This window comes from Nipponia nippon, unplaced genomic scaffold (genome assembly GCF_047370975.1).
Source record: "Nipponia nippon isolate SJK-2023a ecotype South Korea unplaced genomic scaffold, ASM4737097v1 scaffold_2, whole genome shotgun sequence".
In the NCBI taxonomy this organism is placed as follows: Eukaryota; Metazoa; Chordata; class Aves; order Pelecaniformes; family Threskiornithidae; genus Nipponia; species Nipponia nippon.
Genome location: NW_028262336.1, coordinates 71893766 through 71915876, shown reverse-complemented (window position 1 = coordinate 71915876; position 22111 = coordinate 71893766). Strand labels below are relative to the sequence as shown.

Sequence of the window (22111 nt, the reverse complement as noted above, 5' to 3'; positions counted from 1 at the left end):
TGTATTACTGGTTTTCTACTTTACAGTCTGACATTTTAAATAATTTTCTGTTTGTTACAATCTTCTTGGCATCTAGGTATGTTAATGTATTGTCTTCTCATTCTCAATATGTGTTTATAAAAATATTTTTGCTGATATGTAATGTTATTTTTCCTTTGGGAAACCATAAGCATGTGGAGAAAAAAACAAACCAATAACCCTAAACAAACCAACTGCCCCTCATATGTTTATCTTTAGATATGTTCATCTATGTAAAGAAATATACGGTATTTGTGTGCAAGAAATTTTATGACTAGATACATTCTGAGCAGCAGCTATAATTCCTGAATGCTTAAAGCCCAAAGCAATTTATGGACCTCTCTTGTGTGTGCAGGAAATGGAATAAGATCTGGCACTTGTTGTTTGGCAAAGTGTGCCTACCAACACAGCACTTAAAAGTAATCTGCAAAGATCTGGCAGTTTAACTAGTAGGAATGCTAAATTGCTTCCAACGCAGTTTGCCTGTGATGTATTTCTAAAATGAATGTCAACTTCTTTTCCTAACCAATAATTCATGCCCACAAAATGTAAACCCTGCTGCTCCTGTAGGCTGTCAGCTCCATGTGGGAAAAAAATAAACATTTTTTGGCGGCTTTTTACTGGGGTATACTGAGCACCTCTGAAGACCACTGATTTTAGTAGGAATTAACGAAACTCACAATTGCTCTGTAATGCACACAATTTGGCTTTTGAAAATCAGCACCTGTATTCAAGGGGTATGACACTGGGAGGGGTGTGGATGTGGCAGAGGAACTTAGCTAGCGTTCTGAGTAGGTTCAGCGTTTGCTTCTGCTCTGTTGTATGCTGTGGACACTGAAGTGAAAGGGAAAGGATTATGGGTTTTGAGGACTGGAGTGGTCACAGGAAGACATCCTTCAGGGTATTCCCAAAACAACATGAACAAACCAGCAAGTAACCAGTCATTCCAGATGACAGAAAACTGTGTTTGAATATTATATGTGTATTTGGGTGGGCTATGTAGAAGCAATTAGAAACATGTGTGATGATTTATATGTTCTGTTTGTCTGATCTTAAAGCCTTTGCAAGGTTTAAAAAAATATCCACTGTCAGATGGGATTAAACCAAGCAGTGTTCTTGCTGAATTCATTAAGATACACCTTTTTCAAGAATGTCAAACGTTATTACATATGCATATTTACTTTAAAATGTTTGTAACAGAGAATGTTTGACTAATTTGTATTCAATTAAAGAATAAAACTTCCTTTTTTCCACTACGATCTAACTCACTTTCCTCTTGTGGACTGCTATATTATAGGTATCTACCAAAGATCCCAGCTGTATACATTTTGTAGCTTTGATTGGCAACTGTAATATAAATGAGATTCTGCTTTGCTCAATGATTGTCATTCAGACATTCTTTGCAGGGAACATGAATTTGAACTAATGGCAAGAAAATTAAACAGTTCTTCTATTGATTTGTTAATTCTTATTATTATCAAGGCATTTCCTTTAGGGAAATTGCATTCTGTTCGGGAATATCTTCTGCAAGGCCAGAACTGATTCTTGATGTGATCACATCTCATCCTTTTGACTGACAAGGTTGACTCTTTCTGGCAAGCTATTTTTTTATGGTTTTTTTTTTTTCTTTGCATTTTCTTCCTTATGTTACTGCTTTCTTCCTCTTTCTTTCACTTCCTTCTCCATTTTGAGTATGCTTTAACAATTGCCTATATTTTCTCACCTTTCCTTTTAATTTTCTTTCCTTTGTTTGTTCTGAATCCTCTCTGCAGTCCTGTGGTTTTGTTCCCAGTGCTCCACATTGTATCTCAGTCCTTTCTATTCATCTGTGCCTGCCTCTTTTTCTTTCCTTAATTTCTTTGTTCACTCCCTCAGACTCTGTCATTTCTTCTTCATTTGCTTCTAGGTTCCTTACAGATGCTGTATTTAATACTGTCCTCTGCCTACCCTTACAGCCATAGTCCTTATGCACTTAAAGCAACTCTGATGTTTTTACCCAGTTCCTCTCCCCTCCTCCCCTCTCCAATACTATATGTTCCACTTTCAGCCTATACTTTTTTTTTTTTCCTATGGGGAGCATTGACTGAGGATATTTACTTAAGGAGAAAAATGGTCCTCTTAGATTTTAATATTTTAAGGACTGTTTGCAAAGTAGTTGTGTTGATCTGTCATTCACTTGCATTTGTTGGTCTAAGCCATCATAGTCAGTCTTACACTTATCCATATTCATAAGTTTCAGAGTGTTGGCCTGAATTTGTTGACCTTGTCTAATCTATCTTTCAAATTGATCTACTTCTTAGAACAACTAACATACCCATAATAAGCAGACATTATTATTTTCTGTGATAATTGATTTTCCACAGAGTATGAAAGCCAACCAGCATCACACATTGGAAAAACTTTGTGAAACAAAGCTATGCTACCAAAAGGGGGAACAGGGGACCTTGGAGTTGTTTTTGTCTTTCAAGGCACTATTTTAACAATGATTAATTGCATTATTCTTATTTTCTGTGACTCTAGTAGATTCTTTTTCCAAGTTAGTTTCTTTCTTTTTGTCTTTTCTTTAAAATTCTATTAATAAACATTTAATTCTCTGACCAGCCAAGGTCTTGCTGTAACTAGATGTGTTTGTGATTATCTCACGCTTGAAAAGGCATGAATAACCAGCATGAACAGAAGAATTATGAGTGCAATACACGTTGTGTTAGAGTTCCTATTAGTGTGTCTCAGTCAGAAGCAGAAATGCCTTGTTTTTATCCTTGATTTCTGAACATTCCTTATTGGCTCCTTTTAGTTTTTCTAGACCTTCCACCCCCACCTTCCCCCTCAAAATGTTTGTAAAGTGTACAATTAAGAGAAGGCCTAGGGAAGGAAAAAAAAAAAAGAAAAAATACTCTTCTATTACCAAGCCAGCTTGGTGAAACTTCTTTAACTATTTGACTCCTTTTTTTTCTATTGTCTCCTTTAAAAGGTTCATCATCTTCATCTCAAGCTCAGACTTAGAAGAACAATAAGAGTCTTGTTTACTGAATCCCTAATTTAAAAGAGGGGGTTTTTTGTTCTTCTTTTTTTCATTTACTGCCACCAAAGTTCTTAGGAATTTTCTCTTTCGAAAGCTGACAGGGAATCTGTCTTTTTGTCCGTGTATGTGAAAGATTTGTTAACAAAAGCTACCCAACATCCTTTGTTAGAACAGCCTTCCTTTCTGTTGCCGTGATTGAGCTTTTGAAGATCCCCTGATCGTTTCATTAGATGAGAGGACTTCGTGTCATGAGCAGAATGATTAGATTTGAGATTGAAACCAGACATGTGAAAATCAATGTGAGTTTTGCCATTGACTTCAGCAGGCCAGTCTCTTCTGTTTCCTTCTCTGCTTTCAGGATTCATTCTGTGTTTTCCCTTCCATTCCTTCCTGGCTACCTAATGTGAGAAGGAAATGCACAGTGCAAAGTGTAGGGACAAGACCACTGACTTACATGACCTGAGTGTGGAGGACAGAGCCTGTCTCACTCTGCCATATGAATACCTTGGGAAGATTAGCTAAACTCGTCTTACATGTTTTCCAGTACACTTTATTCCCTATCTGTAATTTTTGGGCATTGTAAATGTAAATGGCCACATAAACACCTAATAGCAGATTGTGATATGCTAAGATGGTATGGCAATGGAACTACAGAAATATCTGAAATTAAAGGAATTCAGGACTCCACCCAAAATTACATCAGAACTTTGAGATATATTTTTCCTTGTGCTTCATACTTTGTCAGAAATGGAAAATGTCATTCAATTGTTTGGATTGATTCACCTTTTTTTTTGCTAAGTTCATTACTTATTAGCACTACATTTAAATGTGCATCAAGGAGAATAAAAACAGAAAGGGACTGATTAGTTCAGTTATACCACCCACACCTAGAAATAATCTTTTTACACTAGAAATCTGAAACATAAGGTTTTAAGAGCAAATAAAACAATCTGTTCACCTTTTATCCATTAGGTTCTTCTAGTTTAAGAGATTTCTCTGATTTATTTCAAACCAAGGAATAAAAATAGAGTTAATTTCAGTTTGCCATGAATTGCAGTCTCCAGTATTTTAAAAACTTATAATACTGTGCTGATTACTCTTTGTTTAAAAGGGTGGTAGTCTGTGCATACTATCGCAGTTGGAGCCCTGTTCCCACCTGCCAGCTCTTTTCTCACTGTGTCTCTGGGCAAGTAGCTTTTCATTTTGCTCTTTAAGTTATCTGATGTAAACAATAAATAATATAATAGTGCCTGCTCTGCAAAAGTTGTGCATTACTTTGCTTCTCCCTACATTTTCTGACCATGCCTTTTACAGAAAGGTCTGAGCATATTCACCCACCCAATTTTGGTGATGTACCTGAGGCACCTTAGTTAGGAGCCTATCTTGCTAAAATGCTTAAATTGGTTGTCAGACTGTGCTGTGCAGATCTGTGATGGGCCATGAACTGTATGTAAAGTTTTCACAAAAGGCCACTGAAGAAATCAGGTTCTAATATGTATTTGACAAAGTAGATGAGTTTTCTGAAAAGGATAACATGTTAGCTGGAAAACGTCTAGGGGTCTGTAAAGCAAGAATGATGTGCATCCTGGTATAGACTTTTTTTCTACAGGAAATAAGGAGGCCTACTTAAGACCTGAATCAAACCAAGCCACTTGCTGGAGCCACCTATCTCTCTCCCTTTGAGTATGGATAAACTTAGGGTGATCCAGCTTTTAACTTAACCAAGGAACTCAAGTGCATTCTTTTCCATGGGAAGAACTGAAGGGCCTTGTAAGAATTAATAATACTCAGATACCCGCCTAATCTAGAGTGCTTTTGTAATCCTCTCTAAGTAAGTATCTGGAAAAAGTAATTATTTTTTTTCTTCCCCTCCCCCTCCTTCTCTCTGCCAGTCTTCCTGTTTGCAAAGAAGGTACAATGATTTTTAAGGAATCCTGTTTTTAATACCTTATTTCTTCACTGATCCTCCTGTTATTCCAGTTGCTGAGCCCTCCTTCTGACTGAATCAAGTCACTGGATTTAGAACATTTTCAGAAGTCAGGGTGCTACTGATGCAGACCTGACCTTTTTTGAAGACTGACTGCAATTGTAATATATTTTAGCCTTCTGCCTCTGTTAGGTTAGGGATAAAATTTCCCAAATACCATACAGCATGTTTTGGAAAGTGAAGTCTGTTTTAGTTTCACTGAGGAGCCAGTGCACAACTTGGTAAATTGGCAAGTCTGTACTTTGGAGACTGTAATAACAACAGGAGGTGCTGCAGGAGGTTCGGCTGGACTGTAGAAGAAACTGTCAACCTGAGGCATGTTCTAGGAAACAGGATCCATCTTTATTTTGCTGAACTTTATATTCTTCTTAAAACTTATAAAGAACCCCCCACTCTCTGAACAGGTTAAAAGTTCACAAATGTTTATCTTTTCTAAAAGCATAGGGAAAAAATTAGACAGTATTAAGAGATGATTAATGTTCAAAAAGTAACGGAAGAAAAACCTAATACCTGGCAGTACAGTGGGGGAAGAGCATAGCCAAAATAAATCTTGGGAAGCATTTATTTAACATTTGGCACTGCTGAAAAGAGTGGATAAATGTGGGCATAACTTAATGTGCCTAGAATTATATTTCACTTTTGACCCATGCTCTTCATTGGAATGCCGGGGTATGCTCCCCTTATGTGTCCTTTGTGGTCAGATATTTTCAAAATTTTCTAAAATGAGATTTTAATGCACCTGTGTTTTTCCCCCCAATAATGGACTACTGAAATTGTATGCAATGCTCAGTTTGTTCTTTAACATTACTGTGAGTTACCACATGCTTGAATACTCTGGTTTTATACACCTCTTCTTTTTGTAATGAGTTTTCCCCATATGCTCACAAAAGTTTTGGAGAGGTTAGTGACTCAGTTCCAGGGATTACTAGCTGGTATTTAACAATTTAAATCTATGCTGTGACAAGCTATGGAACTGTTGTTTCCCGTTTACATTTTCTGTGTCAAGTGTGCATCTGCATTGTTTTGGAGAGAGAGGAACCGGATTTACTACCAGACACAAGTCTAAAGGAGACAGTTAATGATACTTGTGATCTTGGCTTAGGGATTCATAAATTACTGGAGAACTTTCCTGTTTAACCACAAGACTGAAAAATATGTTTTTGATTTAAATCTGAGGAAAGTCATTAACTTTGTTTATGCTTTCTTGTTGAGATGCTGCTGTGCAAAGCACACACACAAAGAATTTATTTTAAACTCAGCTTTTTAACAAAAGCTGTAGGAAACATGTGCAAGTACATCCCTTAATTCGCTACACATGTAAAAACACCATTAAATAAAATTGTTATCCATTCCAATTACCTAACTATACTTATCATGAAGTTATAGAGAAATTATGTTTTGTAAAGCATATACACAACTTTGATAGCAAATATTAAAAATTAATCTATCATTAATAGATAATACTAAATGTAATTATTTCAGATAAGAAACTACATCTAGGAGATCCTTGGTTTGAAAAAAGTTCTTGGATCACCAGTCAGTCATTCCTCAGGCACGATTACTGAGTAATGATAACTTTTCATGATGCTACTAAATTTCACTTAAGCGTAGTCATGGTGGGAGGCTTGTAGTAGCTTTATGAGTATGTGTCCCCTTTTCTCCCCTCCAGCTCACTATGCAAAGGAGATGTAGCATAAATGTATCAGCTTCTGACTCAATGGTGATTACATAGTCATCGAATAGGCCTTAGGCAGTGAGTTGGCTTTTATTAGGCGTAGGTTCTCCTGTGTGCAGCTCATGTACAAGTTGTGCCAGAGTTGTCATTTTGACCTTTTGGGCATTAGGTTTACTATGCTGTGAATAATTTCTAAGACTCATTTTTGTACTCTGTGGAGCTGTCTTACCCAGCTGACTTGTTCCATGTAATATTTATGTAACTGGCATGTTTACTGTGAGCTTCTTTGACCAGCTGCTAACCAGCAAACTGTAGAAGGTCTGATTTTTTTTGGAGAATGCTACAGAGAATTGTAACACACCTGTGCTAGTGTTTGTTATGGATCCCAGTAAGAAAGGCACTCAGACACTGTGGTATTGTTTAAAATACCTTTTACTGGAGATAACACAAGAAGGAAAAACGGGATAGCACAGATAATCTTACGCCTCTTCAGATGCTGGCAACCTTAAGTTGTGCAGCATCAGATGGACCTCTAATCAGGGAGGGCTGTCTGGATCCTGTCTGTGCTGAGGTTCACAAGCATTATGGCCTTCGGACCTCTTACAGGATTTTCTTAGAAGTAAACATTATGGGTCATTTTGACTGTCAACCAAAAGGATGTTCACATGAGAACTTTAAGACAAAGGCAAAGACACGCAGGTGGCATGCTCACCAGGCATTGTGTGTGAGCCTGGCCACATATTTCATATGTAGCAAATCAAATGCTACTACCGCTGGTTTGAGCTCAGCCAGTCCTTAAAGCAAAGTTCACGGTGCCAACCTGCGCTCTACTTAGTCTGCAGTACCAGCTGCATTCATTTTGAATGTGCAATGTGTATGACAACTTTGTCCCTAAATAACTTTCTGATTTTTTTTTTCCAGTGATCTGATACAGTAGTAACTTTTGAAGTTAGTTTGTACTTAACTGGATATATTTTAGCCATATCATCTTTAGCTAACTCTTCAGTTTAGTAACTAAGCTTTTAAGGTTTAGCTACAAACTTCCCATTATTGCTGCTCTTCCTTCAGGTACCCAGTGATGAACTAAAAGCATCTCTTCCCACAAAATGTCTTCCAGTATCCAGGGTTTAGAAACCCTGACTTCGCTGCAGTGAGTGCTTGCGGATGTTACATGACTGATTTCTTCAGCAGGCGGTTCGCACTCTCTGCAGCTGTCTTTAAGAACAGCCAGGAGCAGGGCAGACAGGGGCACTGGGGCAGCCCCAGCCATTGGGCACTGGGGGCTCCCTGGGGGACGAGTATAAGCCAAGGATGGGCTGGGATGTGGGCCCATGGGTGGGCCTGGCTCAGCAGGACCCATGGCCGGGCAGGGCAGGGCTGTGGGCAGCTGCAGACCAGCCCTGCTGTGGCATCGATGGGGCAGGGTCTGGCAGCCCAGGTGGCTGACATGGGGACCTGAGCCATGGGCAGGGTGGGGGCAGCCCTGGGAGGCTGGGCATGGACAGGGAGGGCTGGTGATGCCCTCAGGGCCCTGACAGGCTGAAGGAAATAAAAACATCGCACAGGAGGGGATCCCAGAGTTTTTTACTATATGCATGGTTACTAATTCTTGATCAGAGCAGACTCTCAAAGCTCCAGGGGATATTGGGGTGGGAAGCATGGTGTTTGACCAGGTGGAGAGAGGCAGTAGCCATGGCACCACCACCTAGCTGTAGCTCTGTGGCTCAGAACATTGGTGCTGCCAGCAGTAGGGATAGCAGCGAATTCTTGAATGAAACAGGATTTCACAGTAAACTTCACATTTGTTGAATCCAAAGGAAAAGAGCTGTCCTCAAATTGCTTTTCAAAGAGCTTTTCTCAAATGATAGCCACTGAGTGTTAGATTTTCAGGTCACTACCATAGATATCTGAGACTGGAAGCATTAGGAGTCTTTCATCTGTCTTTGGGACTAAGATCCACAGCTGGAAACCTCAAAAGCTCTGATACAAACACAACTTCCAAGGTTTCCAGACTTACTGGCAGACAGCCAAAGAGGTGAAACTGTGGAGGCCCTCAGGTTTTCACAGGTTCCTTTCCTGTGCCAATGGCAGCCTAGCAGTCGTTTGATGGTTTGGCTTAAATCAAGTAGCTGCTGGGCCGGCCTTTGGTGGCACAGTTGCTAATAAAATTATGTGCTGCTTTACTGGAAAATAAAAGTCCTGAAACATTTGTGGATATTTTTGGGGTGGTGGTGGTGAAGTCAAACATCAACTGTTTAATCTCACAGAGAATCAGGAATTCTTCAGTCCGTTTTGGATCATCACTTTTGGGCTTATGGAGCCCATAGGTCATGTGCAGCCAAGGACCATGGCAGGAGAAAGTGAAAGGTATCTGGGCCAGCATTTGTTAGTGAACCTGGAGCACACACTGAACTGGCTCAGACTCAGAAAACAGGGTTTATTTAGCTGTTAGTTTGGCTCTTGAGCACAGTAACACAAACATGAACCTGCTGGGTTTGTAAATCTTTCTTTCCCACAAGAATGTAGTTTTTAGAGTGTCTACAAGTTTTAATGTCTACATAGCTAAATACGTGAAGCTCCTTTGTATTTTTTTCCTTCACTGCAAGTTATTGCACGGAAAGGAATTGTTCATGTCTCAGGTACAATTTTGTTTGATATGTGCAGTATCTGTAGAAAAGTCTACACTGGGAAAGTAACATATGGAAAAGCAGTCTTCTGGAGAAGCCAAAAAATACTCGCTCTGCCTATTAAAAGATCTTCCTATTTAAAAGTTGATTATTTTTGTTCTTCAAAAAGATGAGAAACCATTTGGTTAAAAATAAGTAAGGAATCTTTCACAGAACCATTGAATTATTAATGGAAACCTTGACTCTAGACTGTTTTGATGGATAAAACTAATTTATCTCTGTCTCCCTGAGATATTTATATCATCTGTCTAAACAGCATGAATCACATTTAAAATTATATCAACTTCTACCACCTCCGGGGTAACAAACTGGAGCTGATTCAACTGAGTGTTGCTTTCCTTCATTTTAATCATTCACAATATCTAACTGATTTTTATTACAATTGAGTCTGTTCACTTTATAGGGAATTTGAATTCATAGCCAATAGGGGGAAAAAGGAAATGCCACTAATCAGCAGTATTGGAGTTTTTTTTTTTTTCTTATATTTTGTACCCTTTTAGTACAAGTAGAGCAAAAATGCATATTGTCTTTGATTCTTGAAGTATGTGTATGTATACATAGACACAAACTTATTTCTACTAATTACACATATGCAGTAATAAAACACATAGTTTTTTACATATATAAATGTAGGGTTTATACACTCTTCAAGTAAAAGACAAGCTATGAAAGACAGTTTGGTCTCAGAGCACGTATGTCCAGTACATAAAAGTGCTAAAACCATGTGTTACCCTTGCCATGTGTTGCAACTGGAAACAATGAAATTGGAGTAGCAAAGTTTTGGAAATTTTCATGTCTTGCACATAATTTTTTTGTAAACAATAACTGAAAAAGATTTCAGAATTTGCCATGAAATGAACTTCCAAAAAAATCCTTTTAAGTCAATTGAATCTTTTTGATATTAAAAAAGAAATGTATTTTATTTTGTAATTTTGCAAGCAGTCTAACAAAACTACATAGAACACAGTACATTTAAACCAAGTAACTGAAACGAAAATGATTTATTCTCTTCAGTTTTGTTTCTTATTCATGTCACCCCCTCTTTTCCCCACTAACTAGAATAATATTTTCAAAACCTTGCGGTTTACTTTTAATAAAATTTTATATTATTAAATTTTTATTTAAATAGTTTTAGTAAATAGCCTGTTGAAAGTGTTTTAACTTTGCTCGGTTCTGGGCTCCCCAGTGCATGAGAAATATGGAGCTACCAGGGAGAGTCCAGTGAAGGGCCACAAAGATGATGAAGGGACTGGAACATCTCTTCTATGAGGAAAGTCTGAGAGAGCTGGGACTGTTCAGCGTAAAGAGAAGGCTCAGAGGGATCTCATCAATGTATATAAATACATGAAGGGAGGGTGTAAAGAAGACAGAGCCAGGCTCTTTTTAGTGGTGCCCAGTGACAGGACAAGAGACAATGGACATGAACTGAAACACAGGAGGTTCCCTCTGAACATCAGGAAAGACTTTTTCACTGTGAGGGTGACTGAGCACAGGCACAGGTTACCCAGGGAGGTTGTGGAGTCTCAATCCTTCAAGATATTCAAAAGCTGCCTGGACATGGTCCTGGGAAACCAGCTCTAGGTGGCCCTGCTTGAGCAGAGAGGTTGGACTAGATGACCTCCAGAGGTCCCTTCCAACCTCTGCCAGTCTGTGATTCTGTTATTTGTGGCTTTCTTTAGTCATGACCTATACTAATGGATATATCATTGATACCATATGTCAGTGAGTATTTCAAAGACTGCGATATAAAATGTAAAGTATGAAGATTCAATTGGCTAGATTATTCAGTAAAATGGTTGTAAAATGAAAATCACTTCCCTTCCCAATAACTGAACTTGCCAAATGTCATATGATCTTGTGCAACCTGAGACTATTAACTAAAGCAACGTTAGGCTTTAGCAGATGGATAATTTAGTATTGACTAAATGGAAATTTAGGTAATTTAAAATGAAAATGACTCCTTTGACCAGAACAGGGAAAAGGGATAAAAGAGACAGATCTGGACACCTACAGTGGGCTATTCTGGTTTAAGTCTGTGATTAACTGAACATCACCATTAAGCACAACAGAATTAGATCCTCCGTATTATACTGTTTTAACACATAGTTGCTGAAAACTTGGTTTCTAATGCCTTATTTGGGGTTTAAGCAGAAGCAGGTAGATGGAGATGTAGAAAGGCTATATAACCGTATTACCTGACACACACAGAGTTGTGTGCAGAGAAATTTTAAGAGCACAGGGACAATCTCACCTAAATCTATCTCTTACTGTGACTGATCTTCAGTAGTTAATAAAACACTGAGAGAGAAAAAAGTAAAAAAGTTAAACCAAGTAATGGACCATGTAAAAGAGTAAAAATCCTTCCTGACTTCTTTCAGAAATTGTTGTTCTGAAGTTCTGAAATACAGCATTAGGCTAGTACATACTAAAAAGAACCTATGACCAGCATGCACAATTAAAGTCTTTTTATAAGCATTACTGTAATTTAAATTCTAATCTCGGCAGTGGAGTTGCAATTGACAGTAAGTGTAGTTTTAAATTTCAAGACTAAGTAAAATCATGCATGATGACCTCTTTGGACAGAGAAAGATAACTGTAGTCTCAGTAGGGGAGAGTATTCCCTTTTTTTTTTTCTTTTTTTTCTTTTTCTTTTCTTTCTTTTTTTTTGTTTTTTTTCCCCCCCCTATCTTAAAGAAGTTAAGTAAAAGTTTGTCTGTCTTTAAACAGTGATGCTTTTATCCTCTAGAAATAGTTTTCTACTGATATTGTTTGATTCATTTTAATGTCTAAAATACCCTGCAGGGGGCAACATTTTGATTTTTTTTTTTTTTTACATCCAGTTTATTTTTCTAGTCTATTTCCATTTCTAAAGATACTGATTTTAAAGTACTGTTTGATCTGATCCATAGTTTCTTATTGCTGTTACTGTAATAAATAACAGTTTTTATCTAATGAGAGCACATTACTTACAGATCATGTATGCTTCTGATATGAACTTTAAGTGCTTTCTTAATATATCCTTCTACAAATACTAATGCTTTTCATATCCTGATTTAGCAGTAATACTTTAAAATCAACTTATTTGCACAACTTGTATTGCGATATGGGTAGAAGATTTTAAAACTGTGCTATTCACATTGACTCAAGTGATGGAGAAGACACCAAAGTATTAAGTTCCTTATGTCAACATGGAACAAAGAGGGTATTGCTGGAAATAATACTGCAGAGTGTGTATAATAGAAATATCTATTATAGCTAGTTGATTTATAACCTGAAAATGAAATAACATCAGTAGTCATGCCCTCACACCCACCTCTGGCGTATTTTTTTGTATTGTATTGATTGATTTTCTTCTTTTAGAAGACTATTGAATATTTGTTTACTAAAATATTGTGCTAAGCAATCCCTGCAACACATAGCACAAGTGCAATAACATTTTTTTTTTAATCTACTAGAGGGCTTTTTCTTAAGAAGTACATACAGTAGTTTGGGTTTTTTTAATCCATTCTCTGGTACCTCTGTTGGAATTAGGATTTAACACCATTTATGATGTTTTTCTTGTTAAAGTGCATCGAGTAATAACTAAATTGAGATGATTTGTCACAATTTTTTATTTTAATTCTGAAAATCCATTTCAGATGGACTTAAAAGAGAAAGGGGAATCCAATCGCTAAAGAGAGCTGAGAGACAAACTATGTTACAGACCCTGTGTGCTCTTGCCACAGTGACTCAGTCGCTCTCCCAGGCTGCCCAAAGGCCAGAGCTGAATGCTTGTATCCATTATTCTGGGCTGCTTCAAGGTCTGGACACCCTAAATAAACACAGAGAAACTGGCTTAACATAAGAACTTCAAGTTCAAAGTTTTTTGCATTTTTAATAGCCTTTTGAGAATAGGTAAATAAAGGTTTAGGTTTTTTCCTCTGTAAAGCCTTCTGGGCTTACTGGGTCGCTTTAAAAATCTCTGATGCAGTTCTTATCAGGGCTGTGGTTTGGTGATAAAAGGGCTTGAGTGGCAAAATTGGCTTGAAATGTTCTACTATCATTAAGCAGCTGTTTTCCCTAAAATTTCCTTGGTTTTTTTTTTTTTTTGAGTTTTTCTAACTTCATATCAATCCCCTTAACCAATCTATAGTTTAGCCCTATAGTGTCAGCACAGGAAGAGAGACAAGTGATTGGGATGTGAAGGAGGAGCCAGTATTTTTGTGAAAACCCCAACATTGCTGAACCTAATTTCAGTAGGGACAGAATCCCCAGGGTATACTGTAAAGATCTAGAAGACGACTGGCTTTCATCAGACATAGCACAACATAAACAACCAAGACCCCAACCTTAAAGAGAGATTCATTTCAAGCATATTGACATACAATAAAAAAAGTAATGGTAGCAACTTTTTTTTTCAGAAACCGCAACAAGTTTTTCCGTAACTGCAACTCCAGCAATTCTGAAAAAAGAGACTCAGAGATATGCTTCAGCTGAATGGAAGGCATAGTTATTGAGAATCTCAAATGCAGCTAAACAGAATAGGCCATTTTGCTAATCTTATTCTTGTGTAATCTGAAATATTTTCACTAACTTTACATTGGTGTAAAGTAGCAGAATCTGCTTCAATAACTACAGGAAAGAAAGTCATCCAGTTGGAAAGAACTATTGAAAACATCTTCACTACAGAACAAGGTTTTCATTTTTTACTTTCACAAAGTTTGTAACTCTTACAACGCAATCCTCTTTCCTATCTAACATCACAATTTAAAGTGGGAATCCATAACAACAAGTTCTTCATATTTCTTCACCTATTCCATTAAGTGTTTTTTTACATTTGAAAAGCACTTCATGTATCACTCAGTGGTTGCTAAAAATGAATAATAATGAGCCCAATTGAATTATGATGCCAGCTGCTGATTTCCTTCTGGTGGCTGACTTTATGCTATAGAGAGGAGTCCTTATGCTAAATCTCACCTGCCTGTAGGAAATTGATTCTATTACAATTTTAAAATGAGAACTGCCCTCAATTGTGTTCTTACATAGAATAATTGGGCTTTAGTTATTAGAAATAAGTGACAGTGAGGACATCTGAATGTATTTTAATGTCTGGTCAACCAGGCTGGGTCTTTGTACTCTAATAAGAGACTTCTTTTGTGGTGTTTATACTACACTAGTATAGTCCTTTGTAGTGTTTATACTACACTAGTTACTGTGCTATAACTAATGCTGTACAACCACATAAATAGGTATTCTACCAAAGGCAGCATCTCCAATAGTGTTGGCTTAATGAACCAAGGGTTTAAGAGCTTCATCCTTGCAGTTCAACAAGCACATGAGTATAGTTTTACAATTGCCCCTAGACAGGGAGTGCTTTTTTCACCTTACTGAGAAAAAGGGTGAATGTAATTTCAAAGATACTGTGTTGCCTCATTGGGGATTGTTTGTTTGTTTGTTTGTTTGTTTTTAAAACTAGCTATCTCTAATCATACATAACATCTGAAAGCTCTCAAACACCAAGAAATTTGTCCTTACCAAAATTTCTATGAAAAAGTTAATTATCATTATCGGCTCTATAAAGAAGAGAATTTAAGCTCATCTCTTGGAGCCCTTGTGATGTCCTGTGCCAGAGGTTATCCAGAAAATGAAAGACCCAAGAGTTGAACCCGTTCACCTTTCTTTCAATTCAAGGTCTTAACCTCAGGATCAGCCTTTTCTTATTTTTCTTTTCTGCTAAGTGATTCTAAGGAGTCTGCATTTTTGTGCCTCACCATTGCTCAGTAGCCAAGATAATCATGACACGTGGATATGCATACATTCACACATGTTCTTAGGTGGCAAGAGCATGGTAGGTAACAAAACAAGTCATTTGTTTTGACTGTGTTGCCTATGGAAAGTTTAACCATTAGGATGTAAGCAGAGCTTTCAGCCATAGTGAACATTAGTATGAAAGAAAAAAAATCTGAACCAAAACTGGTACAAAGGTGGAAAGAATCTTTCCCAGTGGGAGGCACAGAAATAGCAATAGCACTGCTGAATGCTACAATTTCTGTAGGTACATAGAAATAGAAGCGATGTTCAAATTCAGTTCCTGGTTTACCCAATAATTCTGTAATATGATTGTTTTTATAAACTGCCGGAGTTCAACCTATAACTGAGCTGATATCCTTCTCCTTTTTTATTCGAAGTGTGTCAGAATATTTAAAACCTGACATAGATTATTGTATAGGTAAGTGAAGCAAAAGAAAATAAATGAACGAATATTTATTTGCACGCTTACATGTCTAGTGATGCAACAAACTCCGAAGTCCCAACAGTTAAGTTTGTGTATCCTATTCAATCATTGTATGCTTCTGAGTAGTTTAATGAAGAAAGACAGCCAACCTCTGAGGACTATCCAGCCCACACAGGACCTGAGTCACTCTGCAGAAGCACCTGTCTCTCATGATGGATTACAGATGGATCCCAGTAAAATCAGGCTTCCAAATTGGTGCCTTGAATACTTACAGTTCAGATGTGGATTCAGAACTTTTTGTCAGATTTTACCTTTGTGTCTTTGCTCTTGGACCTATAGGTATGCAAACATATAGTAGAAAAACATTTTTAGAATGCACTTAGAATAAAGTTAAGAGTCTAAGGGCAAAAGCATATGATCAGAACCAAATGATTGTGGTTTAAATGCCCATCTTTCAGCTGAGATGATTTAATACCTAACCTATTGCAACTTTGCAAGTGGCTAAAATTCTACAAGCGTTTCCCTGGAAAACTTGTCTCATTTTCTGAGGTTTAGAGACCTAATGGTAATTTTCCAGCATAAACTAGACCCATGTCCATTTTATATACATTGTAGCATTTGAAATGCAAGTTTGCTACCATTTTCTGTCCCTACTAATATGTCTTCAACAGGTACATCTCAGACTCTTTTCAGCTGAAGGCTTAGTCACACCATCTCTCCACAGCTGACATGAGTATACACTCAGGCTCTTGTTGTTTCCAACTGTGGAGGCCTTAGCCTATGGCATCCTTTCCTTGTCCCTGGTGTGTGACCCTGTGCTCTGTATTTTTAGTTTCAATCCACTTTTATTACTTCAGTCCTTCAGACTGTCGGTCTGGTTCATTCTGTATGATTTTCCATCTTCACCATTCTACTGAGGACTTGAAGGTTTGTGTCATTGGCAAATGTTGTTAGCATACTCTGAATTTTTGTATTGATATCAGTAAAACACATTTGGTTCCAAAAACATGCTTTGAAACATCACCAGTAACCTTTTTCTATCCCATAATATCCTTTTTGGTCCTAATGTTGTTTTCTTCCCTTAAACCAAGTGATGATTCTTTTACATTTCTGGAGTACCTCATCCAGAATATTTTTTTTTCTTAAGGGGCATTGTGTCCAATATATATGATCATATCAGCTAGATTTTCTGTGTTCCTTTTCTTAAAATATCACTTATCTTATAAAGAGAGGTGCCAGGTTAATTTGGCGTAATGATAGTCTATTTTGGGATAAAGATGTTATTAATTATATTCCATTTTTCATTACCTCAGTGTCTATAGCTATGCAATGCTTCCTAATTTGTTTCAAATCCTTGCACAGCTCATGAGGTCAGAGCCACTTGCTTTTATGTTGCCTGGATCATGTACATCCCTTTTTCTTAAACAAAAAAAATTTAGGTTTTTTATTTTTCAGACATTTGATTGCCAGCCTGATAGATTCATTAAAAGTCTTTGTTATTAAACTGGCCTTTCATGTGCAAGTATTGTAAGTATTCTCGAGTGGAGATTATGGGGTCTCGCCCTCCTGGTCTAGACACTTCCTTAAGAACAGTTTTATGTCTTTGTTTTGTTCTCATCTTAGATGAGTAATTTTCATTTCCACAGTCTGTATCATTAGCTACACTGCATTTGCTACTGTAGTCAACATCCTTATATTAATTTTGTTTTGGACTGTCTGTAAATTATCTTTAATCTTAACTGCTTTTTGCTGCTTGGTGAAGCCACTCTTTTTCCTGTTTTCTTTTTATTTAGATGATGAAAGTACATTTTAGTACTTGCAATTTTGCAAGATCTGACTCTGCCTAACATTTTCTGTTCTCACTTTCTCCATATATTTTCTGACATCTGACAGTTTTCCTTGCATATTAGTTTCATTTTCCACCCTACAAGCTTTCTGCATACTCCAGATACTAGATAAGCAGTCACCTCAGAGAGTGTTAGAAATGGAGCCCTTTGTTATAAAAGGTTTTTCCACATGTTTGAAGCTGCAAGTTTTTAACAGCCCACAGCCACAGTCTTTTTCTTAAAGGAATTCTAGCACTTCCTTGAGTCTTCATTATTTCCCTTATTTTCTGATCTTTTAAAGTGAAATTCTGATTTATTTACGTTTAACATTTATTTACGTTTAACATTTATTCATGTCGCAGCCATTTTTTAAAAAATTGAATGAATATGTCATCACTTACCCTGAGATATAGCGTTCTTGACCAAGTATTTAATAACGTCTTGTAGCTCACTTTTCTTGTGTTATGTGTCACATCCTCAGATACCTGGGTCTACCCCTTGTTAGTAGAATTTATTTTCTGAGAAGTTACAATATCACCTTGCAGCTTTCATAGTGCTATTTACTCCTTATTTGCTAGTTCATAATATTATTTGCTTTCTAAATAATGCAGAAATTTATATAAAACAAAAGGGATCCTTAGCAAACCTTTTGGAAAGGAATCTGAAACCAATTAGAAACAATCTTATGGTCTTCCATCGCTAAAAATAGTGATGGAATGAACTATGAACCAAGTATGTGTACCCTCTCTAATTTTCTTACAGCAATTGTTCAGAAAGGTTCGGAAGATAGTGAGTTATACAAGCTATTGCAGGCAGCTTTATGGCCTTCTATACTTCAATATAGTCCTCTCACCAAAATTTTTGGGCAGAATATTGCCATTGCTTTACAATTAAAAAAAAAATGTCCAATTGGCAAAATTAAGATATTTTAGGGGGATGATCAAGGTGAAAGTCATGAATACAATCTTACAAATCCATATTAGTTAAATTCCTTATAGTTGCTTTCAGTTGCACGCAAGAGATCTTCCATTATTTCTCTCAGTTAAATTTAATTAATTTCAGTTTTTTGTATTTTCTTGTTAAATGAAGCCAAGAAACTGCTCTGTATGGCTACTCTCATGGAAGTCTTTTATTCATTTTCTTTAAGCAGGCTGTATGAATTTTAAGTGAAATTATTTTTTCCTTTATGCATCATATGTTAGATTAGCGCATCCCTAACTGAAAGAGGTTAGTGCTGCTGGACCATCAGTACTAACCAGCAGTGGCTTCTGCCTTACTCTGTCATTTAGACATGGGAACAGGAAAATCAGTCCTCCTTTTATTGGAGCATCTTTTCTTCACCAGCAGATATCAAACTGTTAAATTGCAAGAGGAACATGGAAAATGTAAAGTCATTGTGATACGTAATCCTTGACAGGACGGAAAATATAAGGAGATGGTTATGCTTTGTCTTTAGTTTTTTTAAGCTACCCTAGGACTTGTCACCATTTTCTGGAATGGCTTATGCTGTCACCTGTCAATGAAGCAGAGTAATCACAAGAATAGATTTTTATTATATATTTTATATCCTACTTTTTTTTTTCCTTGCCCTTTACCAACAGAGGGTTATTCAGCAATTTTTAAGGTGGCAACTCCTGTTTTAAAACAAGAACTAACATGATTCTCTTGTACATTTTTGAACTATGTTTTTTTCAGCTATTGAACTGTATCTTGTCTTAGGACCATCTTGGAAGGCAAACAAAATTTTGTTGTGCAACAAAATATACTCCTCTTTCCTCTTTAAAATTTTCTATTTACAATAGTTATTTAAATTCTTTCTTATTGGCAGCAGACTGGGCTTGTATTTTCAGGCAGTTGACTCTAACTGCAGGCAACAGATGCATTTAAAATAGACTGCAATAAGATTCTATTTTTGAGATGTAGTGACTGGAAGGGAATCTTCTGTCAGTCAGATATACATTAAAATGGTATTTATTTTAAAATTGAATATTCTAGTTTAAAAGATTTGCAATGTTTTCACAGTTACTACCTAAAATTGTAAAGGAATGCTAAAGAATTAAGGGATAGAAATTTGCATCTGGAATTCAGTGTGGAACATGATACTTAATCATGTGCAACATAAACAGTGTAAATTGTCGATTCATCTGCATATTTGGGTATTTTTAAAGAAAACTAAAGAATTTTTAAAAACTTAAACTTTCCTTACTTTTATAATTCTTCATCCTATTAGATATATTACAAATTTTAAGGAATGTATTATTCAGCTGATTGAAGGCTAGCATGCCATGTCCTAATAGATTGAGCAGCTGCATTGGTTCTTTAAGATACTTCACACTTTGCAAATAATCATAAGTAAGCATAGTCCTATGAGTATTAAAATATACTACATTGCCAATATTGTGTCAATATTTAAAGATAAAATTCAGTTTTGCAGCAGCAGCCCAGTAGAATCTAAGTGGGTGGGAGAGGGCTGGAGGAACCAGTAGCCAGAGGAGGCTTCAGGAAGAAGAATTTGCACCTTTCAGTAGAGGTGGGATCTGCAGCTGCTGCTGCATGAGGGAGTTACTGCTTGCTGCTGTAGTTGGCCCTCTCCACACTCCTTTTCAGGGTTTGTACCATAATAGTTAATCCTGTGTCCTCAGGCTGCAGTTTCTAGCTGTTCTTTGTCTACAGCTGGCCAAGGAGGTGAATGCAATCTCTGCACTTGGAGTTCTGTTGTGTTAATAATAGTTAACAGTAGACAAATATGGCAGTGAGAAAGAGATGAAAGTACTAAGAAAGCCCATTGTTCATACAGAATGTTTTAGTTCTGTATTCCTTCTTAAAAAAAGAATTCATATGTAGACCTATCAAAATTACATACATTAGATTTCAAAGTCATGGTGATTTCAGGTGTCTCCTCATATTTAAGATCATATTTATTAATTTTTATTTTTAATTGCATATGAACTAAGTTAAGTGAATCTGTTAATCATGTTCATTTAAAACTATAATTGATGGAATCTATTTTAAAAGCTGGATTAGAAAATATCACCTTCTGAATGAAAAAAGGGACTTGACACACTCTTTCCTTCCATTGCTAGGCCATGGGAAGTGTGACTGTGGGAAGTGCAAATGTGATGAAGGCTGGTATGGTGAAGCTTGTCAGTATCCAACTACTTGCAATCTTACACGGAAGAAAAGCAACGAAATGTGCAAGAATTCTCAAGATATCATCTGTTCTGGTGCAGGTAAGATGTCTTTCGTTGCTTTTGGTGGCTTGATGTTCTCCCTGTGTTATCCTGAGAATCACTGTAATTTCTTTTCTAATAAGGAATTTTGTAGAATGTGTTTCAAAAGACTGAGAAATAACTGTATGTATACTAAAATGCTTAATTTTCCTATAGGCCTATTCCTGTGCCTATGATGTTCACTGATTCAGAATGCCTACTTTAATACTCTAGTTTATCCATAGCTATTTTAGGTTGATGAAACTGCAGCTGTGTCATGTATTTTGCCCATCAAAAGCTTATGGTAATTGCATTAACACAGAAAGTGACGTATTTTTTTTTGTGTTTGTGTTTATAGCATCCAGAAATGGCATTTGCAAATATTTTTCCAGGACATTTATAAGCTGTACAATTTTTTGAGACACTTTTGAGCTGTAACAATGATTGTTAAAAACGGTCGTGGAACATCTGCTGAATCATTTTAATGGAGTACTTCCATCTTCACTTTTCTGATTTGGTAACTCTTTTCTCTTAAGTCTTTAATTTTATAACTCATCCTAACTTAAATAGGAAGTACTTTCCTTAAAAAAATCAGAGGAAAAAGAAACAGCCTTTTAGAAGACTTCACTGCAGAATGGTAAAATTTTGAAGGGCATTTGCTACCAGTCAAGTTTTGAGCCCAGAAACTGCCTTCCAGTTTTTCTATTACATTAATCTCCGAGTGAGAGAATGTTTCAAGAGCCCCACTTCTGCTCACTGTTGCTGGCCTTTAATTTCTGTCTGGGCCCATACATTTTCATACAACTAAATTTCTCACAAGGTAGTTTCTGACAAACCCAAAGGATTTGTGGGACTTGGTACAGAGAAGCTAGGCTCTCACAACAAGATGTGAAACCAAGTTGATGTAAAATTTTAAGCATACAGCGTACTGAGTAAATGATACATTTAATTTGCAACAATAATGTAGATTATATGAAACTCATGATTGTTTGGCTAACAAATGAGAGACACCTAAATGAGAAACTGACTCTCAAAAATAAGCATAGTTCATTGTGATCAGTCAAAGTACTTTTAAACAAGAATGTTAAGACTTTTTTTTCTCTTTCTTTTCTTGACTAGAAGTGTCCCCAGTCTGACTATCACTGAGTCTTCACAGGAAAACCAATGTAGCTGAACAACTGTTAAAAGTGGCTAAGAGGGGAGCGTTTGTGAGATCAGGAGAATAAATGCTTTTGATTTTGCTGGTATTAAACAGGACAGGAATTCCAATGAGACTGGATAGGGAGTTTGGGGTATCTTTGATGGGCTGTAGCCATACATGTTTTGTCTTGATGGGATTGCCTTTTGATCTACTGCCACCATTGCCTTTGGGGTCTGAGCTCTGGTTTTTAATTGCCCATAAAAGATGGAAAGGGATGACATGAGTTGTTGCAAAAACAGACCTCTGCTGTCACACAGCTAACCATTTATTGC

The 22111-nt window shown here is 36.8% G+C and overlaps 1 protein-coding gene across 1 annotated transcript in view; it reads left to right on the top strand.

Annotated features, from left to right (window-relative positions):
• The window catches only part of ITGBL1 (integrin subunit beta like 1), a 146263-nt gene that overhangs the window by 40385 nt on the left and 83767 nt on the right, over positions 1-22111 (top strand). Inside the window, exon 3 of the mRNA XM_009470236.2 lies at positions 20513-20659. Coding sequence (XP_009468511.1) covers positions 20513-20659 — 147 coding nt within the window. The remainder of the gene's footprint in view (positions 1-20512; positions 20660-22111) is intronic.